The 18,127-nt window shown below is 34.3% G+C and overlaps 1 protein-coding gene across 4 annotated transcripts in view; it reads left to right on the plus strand.

Moving 5' to 3' along the window:
* DSCAM (DS cell adhesion molecule) overlaps nt 1-18,127 on the plus strand; it is an 829,709-nt gene that overhangs the window by 680,907 nt on the left and 130,675 nt on the right. For all 4 annotated transcript variants that reach the window (XM_056825955.1, XM_056825956.1, XM_007493072.2 and 1 more), the window contains 2 exons: nt 13,749-13,902; nt 15,340-15,457. In XM_056825955.1, the coding sequence (XP_056681933.1) occupies nt 13,749-13,902; nt 15,340-15,457 (272 nt within the window). The remainder of the gene's footprint in view (nt 1-13,748; nt 13,903-15,339; nt 15,458-18,127) is intronic.

Consider the following 18,127-nt stretch of genomic DNA (forward strand, 5'->3'; position numbering starts at 1 on the left):
TAGCTACCATTTCTAGCATAAAATTAATCATAGTGATAATGGATATCCTTGTCCCACCCTTAAACTTATTGGGAAGACTGTTCTCATTACAGGTAATGCTTGCAGATAGACAAATACTGCTTATTTTGGAAAGTTACATTTATATCTATACTCTCTAGTGCTCTTAACAGGAATGAGTATTGTATTTTTCCAAAAGCACTTTATGAATCTATTGAGATAATAGATTTCTGTTAGTTTTATTAGGAATGCAGTCAATTAGTCTGATAGTTTTTCATGAGTTGAATATCCATGCATTCCTGGCATAAAGCTCATCTAGTCATAGTGAATTATCTTTCTGATTTATTGCTGCAATCTCCTCCTGGTATTTTGTTTAAAATTTTTGCATCAATATTCATTAGGGAAATTAGTCAATAGTTTTCTTTCTCTGTTTTTCCTCCTCCTTATTTAGGTATGTGTACCATATTTATGTCATAAAAGGAATTTGGTAGCACTCCTTTGACTATTTTTCCAAATAGATTATATAGTATTATGATTCACTGTTCTTTAGATATTTGGTAGAATTTACTTGTGATTCCATGTAGCCTAGGAATTTTTTCTTGGAGAGTTCATTGATGGCTTCTTCAATTTCTTTTCCTAACTTGGGATTAAATATTATATTTCCTCTTTTGTTATTCTGGGCAGTTTACAAGTAAATATCCATACTACTTAGATTATCAAATTTATTGGCATGTAATTGCAAAAACTAACTCATAATAATTGCTTTAATTTTTTTCTTCATTGGTGGTCAATTTACCATTTTCATTTTTGACACTGGTTATTTGGGTATTTCTTTTGTTTTTTTAACCATAATGATTGTTTTTCTCTTATATTTTTTCATAAAACCACATCTTAGATTTATTAGTTCAATGATTTTCTTACCTTCAAATTTATTAATGTTTCCTCTGAACCCAGGATTTCCAACTTAGTATTTAACTGGGGATTTTTAATTTGTTTTTTTAGTTGCATGCCCAATTATTTGGTCTGCTCTTTGTCTGTGTTATTGATATCAGCCTTTATAGATAAAATTTCTCCTAAGTACTGCTTTGGCTGCATTCCTTAAATCCTTTCTTATCTCATTGCTATAATTCCCTTTAGTTAAATTATTTATTGAATTCTGCTTTTCCATTCATTCTTTAGGATTAGATTATTTAGTTTTAAATTAATTTCTAATTTATGTTTCCACAGTCCTTTATTGAATATAATTTTTATTGCATTTTTATCTTAAACAAATGTATAGAGTATGTCAGCTGTTCTGTTTTTGGTTCTGAAGTTTTGGTTTAAGAGCATATATAGCTAAGAAACATGTATATGTTTTTCTGTTCCCATTCAGTTTTCTCCAAAACTACATATCTTGTTGTTCAGTCATTTTAGTCACATTTTCCTCTTAGTGACACCACTTGGGATTTTCTTGGCAAAGATACTGGAGTGGTTTGCCATTTCCTCCTCCAGTTCATTTTACAAATGAGCAAACTGAGGCAAAAAGAGTTAAGTGATTTGCCCAGTCATACTGATAGAGTCTTAAGCTGGATTTGAACTCAGGCTTTCCCAACTCCAGGTGTGGCACTCTATCTAATGTGCCACCTAGATGCCACTAACATATTTAACTTTTCTATAATTCTTTTCATTTTATATATTTAATTTCTTCCTTGTTTATTTTTCATTAAATTTATCTAGTTCTGAAAGGGCAGAGTTGAGGTTTCCCTCTCGCATAGTTTTCTATTTCTTCCTGTATGTCATTTAACTTCTCTTGTAAGAATTCTATACCATTTGGTGGCAGAGCAACATATATATATCTTTATTGTCTATGGTGCAATTTACCAAAATGTAGTTTCCCTGCTTATCTTTTTAAGTTAAAGCTATCTTTGCTTTGGTTTTGTCTGAATTATGATTGTTCCCCCTGTTTTTTCACTTCATCTGAAGCATAATAGATTCTCCTTTAGCCTTTAACCTTTACCCAATTTCTCTCTCAGCTTTGTGTGTTTCTTGTTTAAAAAAAAAACACATTATAAGATTCTGTTAGTGTCATTTTGATGGGTTACTTAATCACATTCTCATTCACAGTTATGATTACTATTTATTTCTCTCTGTTTTGATTTCCCCCTATTTTCCTTTTGTCTCTTGTTTCATCCTTTCCCTCTGCAAAAGTGTTTTGAGTTTGACTATCACCTACCCCAATCCACCCTCCTTTATATCTCCTTTTCTTATATCTGTCTCCCCTTCCTTCCATATAGGATACAGGAGATTTCTATACCCAATTGAATATTAATATTATTTCCTCTTTGAGCCAATTCCTATAGAGAAAAGATTCAAACATTGTCATCCTATTTTCTCCTCCACTATAAAAGTTCTTTCAGTCCCCTCTTATGTGGGATAATTTACCCCATTCTACTTCTCTCTTCCTCCTTCTCCAGTGTATTCCTCTTCTTCACCCATTTATTTAAATTCTTATATCATGCCAACATAGTCAAATTTTATCTGTACCTTCTGTCTCTGTACACCTCTTCTTATTTTCTTAATAACGAAGCATTTCTTGGGAATTGCAAGTACATCTCCCCATGTAGGACATAGTATTGCTATACTGAATGGTTTATGATTTCTCCTAATTTCTTATGCTTCTTTTGTGTCCTGTGTTTGAATGTTAAATTTTCAATTAATTTCTGGTCTTTTCATCAAGAATACTTGAAGATTCTTTATTTCATTAAATATCCATTTTTACCTTGAAGTTTTATACTTTTTTTTGTTGGGTAGCTGATTCTTGGTGGTAACACTGGCTCCTATGCCTTCCAGGATATTAGATTCCCAGCCCTCAGATTCTTTTATGTAGAAGCTTCTAAATAATGTGCTCTGACTCCATAATATCTGTTTTTTTTCCGGCTAGCTTATAATACTTTCTCCTTTATCCAGGAGTTCTGGACTTTGGCTATAATATTCTTGGAAGTTTTCATTTGTGACTATCTTAGAAAAGGTGATCAGTGGTTTATCTTAATTTCCACTTTGCACTATGGTCCTAGGATATCAGGAGAGTTTTCCTTGATAATATCATGATAGATGTTTTCTAGATTTTTTTAATCATGAATTTCAGGTAGTCAAGGAATTCTTAAATTTTCTCTTTTTGATATATTTTCAAGGCCATTTGTTTTGCCAATGAGATATTTCACATTTTCTTCTATTTTTTTGTTGTTTTCATTTTGTTTTACTTTTTCTTCCTGTCTAATGAAGGCATTAACTTTTACTTGTCCATTTCTAATTTTTAAGGAATTCTTTTCTTCAGAAAGCTTTAGCACCTCCTTCTCTTTTTGGTCAATTCTACTTTTCTAGAGAGTTCTTTTCTTCAGTGAATTTTGTACCTTTTTTGACATTTGGTCTATTCTTTTTTTAAGGTGTTATTTTATTTTCTGCAGCATTTTTGTGACTTCTTTACCAAGCTGTTGACTCTTTCCTGAATCACTCTTATTTCTATTCCTATTTTCTCTGCTGTCTCTTCTATTTGATTTTTTATATCTTTTTAAAGCTCTCTCAATGATAAAAACCAATTCAGGTTTTTTTGAAGCTTTGCATGCAAGTCTTTTTTATTATTGTCTTATTGTCTTCTTCTAAGTTTGTATTTTTATCTTTCCTGTCATCAAGGTAATTTACTATTATCACTTTCTTTTTGATATTTGTTTATTTTTCTAGATTTTTTTGCCTGTTAATTTCATGTTAAAGTTTGGAGTGGGGAGGAAAAACCTTGAGGTTTTTCAGTATGGTATGATAAAGTAGAGTTATGATCATTGCTATCCTGGTCTTTGCTCTAGTGTGTGAACAACCACAAGTATTCTTTTCTACCATGAAACTGTCACCGAGGTATCTGCTCCTACTCATCCCTTGACATGGGACTGCAAACAAAAACTAAGCATGAGCATTGCAACAGAGTCCTGACCTCAATGCCAGCATAGGATGTCCTAGAATCCCCTTCTAAGCAGTTTTCCAATCCCTTTATTATTTGTGTATGGTGAGCTCCAGAAACCACTGCTGCCACCAATTCAGTCATACCAAGGCCTCTTTTTAGATTGCTGGGGTATGGCCGCTGTTGGCATGATGTGCCCTGTATGGTACTCCATTCTCACCCCCACTGAGTTAAACAATTCTTGCTGATATTCTAAGTTTTCTTGGGAAGCAAAATTGTTTTGACTCATTTTTGTTTTGTTTTGCTGCTCCAATATTTGTTTTGAGACATTATTGAACATTGTTTGCTGGGAATTGGGGAGAATTCAGAAAATTCCCTGCCTTTACTCCATCATCTTTGCTCTGCCCTTTCAAATCAGTTTCTTCAAATAATTCTTTCTTTTCTTCCTTATCTGAATAAAAAGTTTTTGTAATGGCTTTGGAATCTGATCTCTAAAATGAGAACTATTCATAGATAAATAATGCATAGAGATACAGGGATCACACATATGCACAAATATATGCATATGCATGTGTGTACACACATATATACACATACCAACACACTATAAGACTATAGCAAGGATTCTCTTCATATCAATAAATTCTCTGATGCAGTGGTCATTGGGCTCCTATTAGCTCTATTCAATAATATTAATTATAATCAATGACAAATAAATTTCTCTTGTTATATTTTTTACCTTTTGGAAAATGAACTTATCTTGACCTACCTAAATCTCAGTGTGTCTATTCATCAATTAAAAAAATCTTTCTAGATTGCCTTAACAGTCTTAGTTTATTCTAAATTTCAGTATTTTCTCTTTCCTAACTTTTAGAGTGTTCTTCTTGCAGATTACTTCTCTCCTGAACTCTGCAAGTCAAGCACACTGACCTATTATCTGTTTCACAGTCATAACACTCTAGTCTTGCAACACTCTAGTCCTGTGCCTTGTGCCAAGAACGAACTCCCTCATCACCGCCACCTCTTGGAATCCTGGATTTCCTTTAAGTATAAGCTTCTATGGGAAGTCTGTAAAAGAGACCCAAAGGGGGCAGCTGTGTAGCTCAGTGGATTGAGAGCCAGGCCTAGAGATGGGAGGTCCCAGGTTCAAATCTGACCTCAGACACTTCCCAGCTGTGTGACCCTGGGCAAGTCACTTGACCCCCATTGCCTACCCTTACCACTCTTCTGCCTTGGAGCCAATACACAGCATTGACTCCAAGAAGGAAGGTAAGGGTTTAAAAAAAAAAAGAGACCCAAGTTGTTAGTACTTTTTTTCATAACTACCTTCAATTCATTTTCTATATATTTTGCAAATTCTATTATAACTGTCAGGTATCATTGTAATCACCTCCAACTTCATGAAATTCATAGAAAATATGCATCAACAATACATAGACATAATATAGTATAATGCATCAAGTGACTTGTTTTATAGTCTCTGAAGTTGGAGAGACTACAGATCCTCCTAACCATTAATTCCCTTAGTTGAGAGAAAGGAAGATTATCTAGTACATATGCTTATATATGTATATAGAGAGATTATAATCTACAATTTCAACTCAAAAGAAAGCTGAAAGACATCAACAATGGTTTTGATCCTGTCAAAAATTTAAACAAAGACAGTGTTTTGATGAAAAAGGTTGGTGTTTGGGGACATACAAATTAACAGATTCAAAGCAGGCTCTAGTGAGTAAAAGGCTGCGTTATATTCAGAATATATCACATGTTCATTTCTCAGCAGCAACTGTATATCCATCTAGCACAAACAAGTTTGTAAAACTACAAAACTACAAATAGCCAAGCTATAATGTAGCCATACTATATGCATGCAGCCAATTTTAAAACAAGCAATTCTAAAATAAAACAGGACTTTTTAAAGCATGAAGTTGTTGTTGTTGTTTATCCTTTATTTTCAAAGAGGACTAATGACAGCATGAAGGTGGTGATATTGACTTACTCATGAATTGGATTTAAATGAGGAAGATCTGTGCAGTCATCAGCCTCATTCTCTCTTCCAGAACCATCCAAGTCCAATGGTAGGGCCAAAGTCAAGACAATTGGTGATGGGCCTGCAATGGACAAACTTGATGTCTGATCAGACTCTAAGCACTCCCAGGCCCCCTTCATTTAACTTCCTATCTATTGGAATGTTTTTCCCCCACTGAACCATGGGAAGTCTTCACATTCTCAGGATAGATACTCCTCTTACTCAGCAATGGGCTCAAGACCTATTGGTTACCCTCAACCTGGGTTAACCTGTCTGCTGAGATGGTTTTACTGGGGTGCCGCCACTAATCTACAACTTCCTGCAGCCACAGCTGAGAGCTGAGTGGCAGGTGGACAGCAAAGGTTTATGAGCAGTCCTGAAAAGGCCACCCAAGCCCTCATACCAGTGGTGCTAGTCCTTGCTGAACACCCCTTACATCCCAGAAAGAGCAGCATTCAATAATTCATATGTATACATACATATATATATATATAATCAATTAAGTAATATCAGCAACACGGAAATTAAATTAACATTCTTTTCTGCCTACCTGTCTAACCATTGCACCACTTACACTTGGGACACCGTAAATTGGTTTGTTTAGTCACTAGTCATTTAATTTTAGTTCTCTGGATCTATCCACCCCTATACTTTTATTGATTAAAATCATATAATAACAATTCTCCAAATTATAGTCCTGCATAGCTAACTGAATGGCTTTCATTTTTATTTGCTGTATATTTGATACCTCCACCAGGTAGAATATGTGCTCTTCTTTATTATTGGGTTGAAGTATCCCATTTTCTTCACTTGAAGTGTCTCTTCTAAGACGCATTAGTGTGACTAGCAGGTGGCATTTTTACGGAGACCAGTGCACCGGGCGTCCATCAGTCTCACCCTGTCCATCAGAGTCCCTCTAACTTATCAATTGGCAATATTAGATATTTTGCATCATGAATCATTTTAATATGAGGCTGTTCTGTAGAGAAGTTGTTCAGTGTCTCCACAACTAGGTCTGTAGTGCTTTTAAAGTCTCCTCACTTGCCTGCCCCATTCAAGTTCCTGAAGTGATAACCTTTTTAAAGGGAACAACACCTTCAGAAAAATCAGGCACCACATTATTATTTTTTCATAGTTTTTCTGGGCTAAAGTTGTAGATAGTTAAGTTCCTTCAGCCTCCCCCTCAGCCAAGAGATGGACTAGTTTTGGATATCTGCATTCTCTCCTCCTTCAGAGACTCCAAAACATAAGTCATAAGGCAGGACCAAATGTTAGCAAATAAGGCAGAGAGGCAGTGCCATCATTACTGGTAGAAAGCCTACATGCTGAGTCAGCTAAGATTTTTGTCTGCATTTCAGTGTCCCTAACATGATCATCAGTGTAGAATTAACATACGCAGAAAGTAGACCTCCTTGAAGGTAAATGAGATGTTGTTCTAGACTTTCTAATGCCAGGCAAAGCTGATGTCTCTTTGAAAAGAATACTTTCAAAGTTTCTCCCTTGGTCTCAACTGTAGCAGGAAGTCCAAACACAGAGAAATACTTCTCTGATCTTCCTTTTACAACTCTGTTAAACATCTGATTCTTGATTGGATAAGGCTTTACATACCTCGTAAATGATCCGTCACCATAAATGTTTGGCTTGTATTCTTTATATCTCCTTCCAGAGATAGGAAGGATATTGAAATGTTCCCAAAGTTTACTAATACTTATGTTGTCCAAATATGTGGCACTAATAGGTATTGGTTTTCTTTGCTCACAACGTGATGCTGTAAACACAATGAATACCATGGAAAGTACCAACAGCTTACTGATACAGTGCATAATCAGTGAAAATCTAATACTCTGTTGCACAGCTCCAACTTCTGTTATTATCTCAACAGAATCTTTAATGATTTTGGCATCAACTATTTTTTTACTTCTACCCCACTCTTTTTGATCCTTTGGTAATCATCCATTTTCTTTGCCAATCACTGACACATAACTAAGGTAGGGAGTTGCATGCTGAAAGCTAAGACATCACAGTAATCCTCAAATCCTCTAAACACACAAAAATAGAAAAGAAAGTGGCTCAAAACAAAGGAAAGCAGGAGGCACACACCTCTCTAGGGTGAGAGGGAAGAGTAGCCCAGTGAGAATTACATTAATGAATAAGTTGGAGGGAAACACACAATTAATATTTATAACTGTGAATGTGAATGGGATGAAGTCACTAATAAAAAGAAAAGTATAGGAAAGTGTATTAAAAATAAAAATCCCACAATATGCTGCCTACAAGAAACACATTTAAAACAGGGAGATATGCACAAAGTAAAAGTATGGAGCTGGAGCACAATATATTATTCAACTAAAGTAAACTATATTGTTCAACTAAAGTAAAAAAAAACACAAAGCAAAAATAGACATTGATTTAATCAAAAGAGATAAGGAAGGAAAATACATCTTGATAAAAGGCACCATAGACAATGAAAAAATGTCAGTTCTAAACCTATATGCACCTAATGGCATAGCATCCATATTCCTAAAAAAAGAAGTTACATGAGTTACAGCAGGAAATAGTAAAATTTTGCTATATTTAGTTTTCTAGTTTACTACTTTACCTTCCTCTCTCTCAGAAGTAGATAAATCCAACGACCACCACCCCCCTCAAATAAGAAATACATTAAGGAGATAAATAGAACTTCAGAAAAGTTGGATGTAATAGACCTCTAGAGAAAAATGAATAGGAATAGAAAGGAATATATCTTTTTCTCAGCAATACACATCACCTTCACAAAAATTGACTCTAGAATAAGGCACAAAACCTCACAACCATGTATAGAAAAGCAGAAATATTAAATCTAGCCTTCATAGACAAGAATGCAATAAAAATTACATTTGACAAAGGGCAGCAGAAAGAAAGCCTTAAATTTAATTGGAAATTAAATAATTTTATCCAAAAGAATGAATGAGTCAAAGAATAAATCATAGAAACAATAATTCATTTAAAAAATGGTATGCAGCCAAAGCAGTACATACACAAGTTTAGTAAAGACAGTTGGCCCATTGACACAAGGCAAGTGGTTTGATGAAAGCTCCAAACTTTCAACTATATTCCAATTTACTTATAATCTTGTCCTTGTCACTTTGCATGTAATTTCACCCCTTTGGGAATTACCATAATTCCAATATTATGTCTGCTTTTTAATAAGTGTTGAATCTATAATTAATGAGCATTGGTATTCATTATTTACAAATAGCATCTAACAATACTGGTCATAATATGTTACCAGTTTGTTTTCAGTACATATTTTTAATTTGATCTATATGACAGTTTTAAGATTTATCAATGACAACCCAATTCTGAGCCAAAACTCTAGCTTTCTCTCACACAAGCCTGTGTTGGCAATTAAAACTTGTTTATGATGATCATCACTGTCTTGATATACATAGCTACCCATGGGCATTAGCATACAGAATAAAAGCTTGTGTTCTCATAGACAAGTACATTTTGGGACAGTTGATCTGGTCTTTTAAAGTTTTTTTTTTCAGATCTAACATTTCATTGGTTAATAAAAGGCTTTCTTGATTTTAAGCCAATTTTGTGTTGTATTTCATTTGCTTCTGTGCCTCCTCAATCACATAAGCTAGAGAAAGATTCTTAATGGCTAAGCAAAATGAGAAGAGTATAGAAAAAGGTTTTCATAAAAACACCAACTTCTTAAGATGTTAAAGAGTTTTGGGGTTGTGAACTAAGATGGACACTTGTATCTCTCCTGGGTAAACCTTTTTCTTTTATTTTTTTCAGCAATCAGAGGCTTTTTCCCTTAATTTACCCATTAGCCTACTTGTTTATTTTTGCCTCACACTTAAGCTCATATTTTCAGAATAAGTCATCCAGAGATGCATCCTCAGTTTCAATACTCTTCAGAACACATTACATTTCTCCTTTTTTCTAGTGGAATCAAAATAGTCTTGCATTATTCGATTGTCTTTTGTATTTAAAGGACTTTCTTCTGATCTCTTGAAGAATTTGTTCCTCCCCCCGATTAAGTTTAACTATGATATGTCTTGGAATTTGCAGATTGATTTTTTCAGTGAATTCTTTCAGTTAGCATATTCAGAAGTTCTGAATAGTTCTACCATTCCCTTTATCATGGTGTTATGGTTTTTGTTGTTGTTTTGTCTTGCTCTTTTCTTCTAGAGAGACCTCTGATCATTTAGGCTTGTTTCTATGAATCTTATCTTAGAGATCTTTATATTTTAATTGCTTGGGAAGGACATTGCTTTTTAATATCCTTTTTTTTTGCTTCTCTTCTCCTAGGTTGCCTTTACTTCTGTATATTTGTGTACAAAGAGTCAGATGACCAAATGATTGAACAAATGTATTCCAAACCTTTTGTCCTCTCTTATGTTTCTTTGGTGAGGCTTGCCTTTGAAAATTCCACTTTTTCTATTTTGCTCATTTTTTGCTATGCAAGACATTAATTCTGCTCTCTTAATGCTCATTTCTCTCAGGAGAGATAGGTCACGCGGGAACAACATTGTAGTTCCATCTTCTCAAATTCTACAAGGTTCTCTGTTTCATCAGGTGTTAGACTATTTTCTTTGTTTCGTAAAGTTTATTCATGATGCTTGGATTCATTTATTAGCTATGGAGGCTATATTCCTTCTATCATTACTATTTTCCCTAATAATTTATCTGTTATATTCAAAGGCTTTGAGATGTCTTCTTCTTGGAATCTTTGTTCTTATAGTCTCTTCTTAATACGCCCATCCACTATTTTCTTTATCTCTCATTTCTGACTCCCTCCTCTCTGTGGTTTCTTTGGGGATCAGATCTCAAAATGTCTCCGCCTCCTTCCACTTTGGGAAATTCATGATTTACCAACCTAAAGGAATGCCTCAATTGACTTTTGGGAAGTCAGGACTGGCCCATCTGGATTCTATGCTTTTCCCAAAGGTTCGATAGAGTGTTCCATAGCTCTCCACATGCACAATGTCCTGTCCTGGTGACCTATCCTACCCCCTCCATTCCTTGGTTTTCTGTCCTAGCACAACACTTTAGAGCCTGCTTTCCATGACACCAGCAGAAGGTACTTTCTCCAGCCCTGGCAGAGGTACTAGATCGCTTTCCCTGAAATGGACAATTCAGATTTACTGGTAATCCAGAATTTGCAGCATTGGTTTTTCCAGGTTACAGTATCTGGCAGGCTTTTATTCCCAAAGGACTGTGGCCAAGCTGGCTGTTGAGATCAGTGAAAACTTCCCTATCTTGGATCTGAATTCTTTACAATACTTGAAAGCAGGAGATGGGACTATAGTTCATGGGGTGGGTTTTAAATGTAAGCCTGTGTCATATTCTTGAGTCTGGTGGAACAACCTCATTTCAGGTAGTATTCAAGGTTGGGAAGGAATGTCAAGTTCAGAGTCAATGAACATCAGTTCCTGGGTGTCTGCTTTGGGGTGGTATTTTTTCCCTCTTTTGTACTCTGATGAATTAGACCTTGAACATATTTTGTTTCTTTGTCTTTGGCATAGGATTTCTGTTTTGGAGAGGTCTGAGAGGTCATGAGAGAGTGCCTAGTCTACCATCGAGTTACTCATATGACCTGGAAGTTGTCACCTCTGCAGGTTTTAAATCAGTTAGGGAATTATACTCAACAAAGTTGAATTCCCTACCTGAACAAACAATTTAGACAAATCCCAACAATGGGTATGAACAATAAAAACAAAAGTATGTCATTTACCAGCAAAGGATCAACAAGATTATCAGCTCTAATAATAATAATATCATTCTATTTTCATATCAGCATTAAATTGTGCAATAGTTTGGAAACATTGAGTAATGGTAAAATATGCATGTATTATAGTACATGAAAATACAATGGTGTGTGAATTCGTCACATTAGTATTAGTTACACAAAGAAAAAGAGGAAAGCAAAGTATTTCAGACAAAATTCTTAATTAAAAAGCTAAAAAATAGCATTAAAAATCCCCATGATAATTTAAATAAGGGAGAGAAGAAAATAAGGTATAAAATAATACAAATTGTACACGAGAAATGAGAAAACACCCAACAAAATGCAGGATTTTAAATTGAAAAGAAATCCCAATTTCCAGTCATCTTCTTGAAGAGTAGCCAATTTGGGGCTAGATTCAATTTTAAACTTGAGCTATAAAAGGCAAAAAGTAAAAAAATATATTTTTTTTAAATTTAGGAAAAATTTACATAATTTTTCTATACTACTATTATAGTAAATATATTTAGCAAAATTTGTCAACTGTTACTGTGAAGTGTCATTGATTGAGCAGGTAGTTTATCCACTTCCAACAATAAAAGGGAACAGGATAGTTCTTTCCAGATCATGACTTTCTTCTCCCACTAGTGTAGCCTTTCTTTTAGTCCCCACCTTTCCTCTTTTCCTAGCACCATCTCTGTAGGTCAGGTGTCCATCTGCACTACATATGACTCAGCTCATTTTCTAGCCTAGGAGCAAATGGTTCCTATCCCATATGGCTTGCTTTTTCTACTGAGTTGGCATATTTATCTATGTTTCCTTCACAAGAAGATATTTATTCCTCAGAGTCAACAGTGAAGACAATTTCTAATTTTCAAAGGTTAAGAATTCTATTTAAATTTCCAACTATTGCAGGGCTTAAGCCATTCCCTTTTCCTTGCATGGGCTAAGTGTGTGGAAATGTATTCGTGTTTTGTCATGAAGTTTTTAATGAAGGAAAGATGAAGATAAGTATATAGCTTGAATAATTAAAAAGAAAGATCATGGGGAGAAGTTTATGGAGAAACTAAAAATGTTCAGGGCGTCCCTCAGACCTTTGAGATGTACTTGTAGCCAGCAGCTTTGTTTCTAGTCCTTTAGGGCAATCACCCTCCCCACCCTGCCTAGCCTTGCAGCTGCTGTTCATTACCCTTTCAGCCACAATTCAGTTCTCCTTTCCTTTTCCCTAAGTACCCATCATTATCACCCCCTCAGCTGCCATCCCCTTCTCTTACAATTCCTCTCTAGCCACTTAATAAATGCTTGTTGACTTGATTTCTCATGCCTCTCCAGCTATCCTCAGACTGACTTTAGGCCCACTGAGTCAGGAAATTTTGAAGAGATTAAAAAGTTCCTTCTACCATAGGAATACTCTGCTCAGCCCCCATGATTGACAATTGCAGCAGCATGCTTCTCAATGAGAATTTCAGCACTTTTACTCTGCCTGTAGGAAAGCTTACATGGGTTACACGGTTGTCTCCGGACCATGGCTGGAACATCTTTTCTCCAAATAAGGGTTCTTGGATACCCTGAAGGGTCCGGGAAGTCGCTCTTCTCTGCCATTAGTGGCATCTGGAAAGGGTAAATGACATAAGATGGAAAAGGGAATCTGGGGAGAGGAGGGAGGTTGGAGATGATAATGGGCTTAGGATGCTAAATAGAGGGTTTTACATTTGCTCCTGGAAGAAAGCCAGTCCCTTGACTTTGTTGAGTAGGAGGTTAACATGGTCAAACCACTAACACAACTTTGAGGCACTGAAGCTTCAAAGGTGAGCCACGCAAAATCATATGTGAGTTATTATACAGCTCTGTTCCCCACTAAGATTATAGGGTTTGGAGTTAGAAGATGATCTGTTCCAATTTTCATCACATAAACATGTAATTAAGGCTTAGAGAAGTTGAGTGACTTGTCCAAGGTCAGTAGCAGAGCCAAAGTTCAAAACCTCTTTCCACTTATCCGACTAAATTGTTTCCCAACGTAATCTAAGTTTGCCTTGTGCCTCTAAATTTGGAAATATTTATGTCTCCTATTACAGGTTAACAGTGAATTTGAAGCATCTCCTGATGCATTTTCCTACAGAATTCCTAACCTGAATCGGAACCAACAATACAGTGTCTGGGTGGTGGCTGTCACTTCTGCAGGGAGAGGCAACAGCAGTGAAATCATCACTGTAGAGCCATTAGCTAAAGGTATATCTTTCTTTGGATACTAATTCAGCAGCGTGCTAAGTATTAGCTATCTGATTGTCTTGCAAGTTGGATGCACCATTGCAGAGTTAGAGAGTTACAGGGTAAAGAGCACTGAACTTGGACCAGAAGGCATGGATCACCCAATGCTATGTTTAGAGCTTTAAGAAACTTTTAAAAACTCTATGTTTAGAGTCATTAAGGCCAAACCCCTCACATTTTGTTTTTAGTAAATGTGGGAGTCAAGTATCGAACTCGGTTCTCTCTGACTTGAGTCATCCTATCCACTGTGCCACCAAACAGTTTAATTTCTGACCATCACTGATGCTATGACACTGCTCAAATCAACCTCACTTAGGGTCATAAGACGTGAGAACTGGAAAAGCCCTTAGAAAACATCAATGGATGAATGAATCAACAAGCATTTATTAAGTTCTCCCCATGTTCCAGGCACTGTGCTAAGTGCTAAGGATAGGAAAACAAAAAGGAAATGGTGCCTCCATTCAAGAAACTTAAATTCTAATGGAGCAGATAATGTTTGCATGAATAAAAATATGGAGAATATATTCAAAAGGGGGGAAAGGGTACCATCAAGTGTTATTGAGCAGGACAAAATTTGACTGAGGAGGATTTTCCTCACCTTTTAGAAAGAAGTAGAACCAAATCTTCCTGGACCAATTCTTCCTCCTTCCACAGTACTTGACTTTGAGTATTAGCCTCCTTTGGTCATTGGATCACAACTCCCATTCAAAACTTCCCCATATTATCTAGCATTTACAGGAATTTCTGAGGCAAAGCTTAAATTCAGACCCGCCTGATTCCAAGTCCAGAAGACTTTGCATCGCGTCCCATAGATATCAAGATCCAGATCTCAGACTATATTATAAAGCAACAGTCATCAAAAGTATCCAATGTTGGTTAAAAAATAGAAACATAGAGCAATGGAACAGATTAAACGATGAAATAATCAGAATAAATGGAATTAGTAAACCCCAAAACATGTTGCCTATGGGGAAAGCCCCTATTCTTTAAGAGCTACTAAGCAAAATCGGAGAGCTATTTGGCAGAAATGAGGTGTAGGCCAACATCTTGTACCATATTCCAGAGTAAATTCATTATGTATACGTGATCAGAATCTTAAGGATCATGTACTTAAAAAATGGCAATAGAAGCAAATTGAGTAGAGGAAGAATTCTTAACTTAAAAAAATAGAGGCAAAAACAAGATTAAATTGAAAAAAAAATTTAAACAAAATTAATAAAGCTAGCACAAGAATGGAAATAATACTGGGGAAAATATTGAAATATATGTAGAAAAGGTATGTTATTAATTAACTATGTTATCCCAGGCTTTTATTTTGTGTCATTATATTTTTGGAAATCAGGATCTGCCTTTTATTAAAGAGGATCATATAAAATTATTTTGTATTTCCTCCTTCAGCTCCAGCTAGAATTCTGACTTTCAGTGGTACTGTAACTACCCCATGGATGAAAGATATTGTTCTTCCTTGTAAGGCTGTTGGGGATCCATCTCCTACGGTGAAATGGATGAAAGACAGGTAACCAGCAACATAATATAGAACTTCTGAATGAATTTGGAAATTGAGAAGAAACTGTTTATATACATAGGAGCATACAAATATATACTATATATACATATACATATATGTATGCATGTATGTATATTACCTTTACCTTTAATTTAGAACTTTGGCCATTATCCTTTAGAAAATCATATTAGATATCATGATTGTAAGGTTTAACCTTCTAATAGTTCTTCCAATCTCTTCCTCTCTCCAATCAATTTTTATATGGTTTTTAAAATATTCTTTGTGAATGACCATCCCCTGATTAAGAACCTTCTACTACCTATAGAGCAAAATATAAAGTTCTTTGCCGGTTACTTAGACTTTCTATATTATGACCTCCAACTTAACATGAAATTCCTTTTATACATTACATACCTTTCCTATTCTTGCAAAATGTCCCTTCCTTATCTTTACCTGTTAGAATATTTCTCTTCCTTCTAAGCCTAGTTAAGTTTTATTTTCTTCGTCAAGGCTTATTTGATTATCCCCAACTCAAAATAACTTCTTCATTCTCAAGTTTTCTTAGATCATGTTTATTTGAACATCTGCTTTATATCACATATACTTTTATCTCTTACCCTACTCACTACTCTTGCAAATCTTCCAAGTTAACACAGTGCCTAATAAATGTTATATATTTTGTTATCTTATCTTGTTGTTCAATTGTTTCATTCATGTTTAACTCTTTATGACTCCATTTAGGATTTTCTTGGCAAAGGTATAAAAGTGATTTGCCATTTCCTACATCATTTCATTTTTTAATGGATAAGGAAGTTGAGGTAAACAGACTTAAGTGACTTATCCAGAGTCACATAGACAGTAAGTGTTTGAGCCATATTTAAACTCAAGAAGATGAGTCTTGTTATATATTTAATTAAAATTTATTTAATTAAATTCTATCATCTACTTCCTAAGAGAAATTTTTGTAAGAAAGATGGAAAAAATGTTTTGGAAAAGAAATCAACTGATTTATTTCAGCCCAATATCTAGTTCTCCTTTTATTTCAAAGAAGAAAGTATAAATTAAATACACTTTACTAATTAAGATTCCCCACTGAAGTGGTAGAAGAGCCTTTCCATGAAAGCTGCACAGAGATGTTCTCCTAAAATAACTTTGCCATATAAGTTTTTTAAAAAATGAAATGATACTTTAAAAATAATACAATAAATAAAATGAAATCTCTGAAGGAAAGCAATCTAGAATAAAAACAGTTTAATACAAGAGGTATAAATATTTGCCAGAGTAAGAGACTTTCTGAAAATTAGAATTTTTCAATCAGAAATCAATGAATCTATAAGATAACAAAAAATAGTAGAACACATTTTTTAAAACTGAAAATGAAAGGTATGTCTTATCAAAAATACCTGATCAGAAAAAATATTTAAGGAGAAATAACCTATTGAAGCCATAACAAAAACTGAGGCTTCAATTTCTGGAAAAATACCAAATCAATTTTCAGAAAAATTATATATCTTTAGATATTTTTATTAATAAAAGAAAGAACAAACTCACAAATTAGAAAAAGCTCAGAAAATCTAAATAAAAAACCACCTAAATACTATTTGTATTGTGAAAGTGAAAGAAGAGATTGACAAAATTGAAAGCAGTAAAGAACATTGTATTACTAAATAAACTAGACATTCTTTTAAACACAATAATAAGATAAAGTCCCTGGCTAGTCTGATTAAAAAAAAGAAAGCAAAACCAGTTTTCTTTGTCAAAAAAAAAAAGGAAATATCAACTAAAACCATAAATAAAAGAAATTATTAGAAACTATATTTGCCCAATTATATGTCAACAAAACATATTTTAATTAAATAGATAAATAACTGAAAAATGTTTAAAGAATTCAGTTTCAGAAAAATGAATAAACCATAGGTTTTCCCTAAAGGAAAAAATATATGGAATTACAAGAAAACTCTGTAAAATATTTGGAGAACGATTAATTGCAATAGCAACTAGATTCATTTTTTTATTCAATGTCAATAAAACTACAAATATTATATCATGTAGCCAAAAAGTAAATAAATTAATGGAAGGAAAGAATGGGAAAGCAATATCAAATAGGTCTCAAATAATAGTAATTATTGAAACTATTGGGTTTTGTTTGAAAAATAAATTGAGTACATTGATGAAATGGCTGATATGCACAACAAACAAGCAGAAATGGGAGAATAGTATTCAATAACATTAAACACAAAAATTGCTGGAGTAAGGGCTCATTATTCCACAAAAACTGTTTTCAAATTGGAATCCAATCCAACCTAAATTAGATATAGACCAATCATAGGCCAAGATAGATCAATATATATTGAAAAGTGTTTGTACAAATTCAATGCAGTTAAAATTAAAAACCAATTTATTGGAGAAAAATTCATGTAGCAAATAACAAACCAATTACATAGGTAAGAGCCATTTCCCTATAAATAAATGATCAAATGACATAAACGAGTATTTCTCAGAGGAAGAAATTTAGGTTTGTAATTCATGTGAAAATGAATGTTGCCAATCACTAATAATTAGAGAAATTCAAATTAAAACAACTCTTAGGTCCCACTGTACACTCATGAGATAATTTACAATGACAAAAAGGGGAAAGGACACTTGTTAAAGGATCTTTTGAAAAATAGGCATATTGAA

This window comes from Monodelphis domestica, chromosome 4 (assembly GCF_027887165.1).
Source record: "Monodelphis domestica isolate mMonDom1 chromosome 4, mMonDom1.pri, whole genome shotgun sequence".
Lineage (NCBI taxonomy): Eukaryota > Metazoa > Chordata > Mammalia > Didelphimorphia > Didelphidae > Monodelphis > Monodelphis domestica.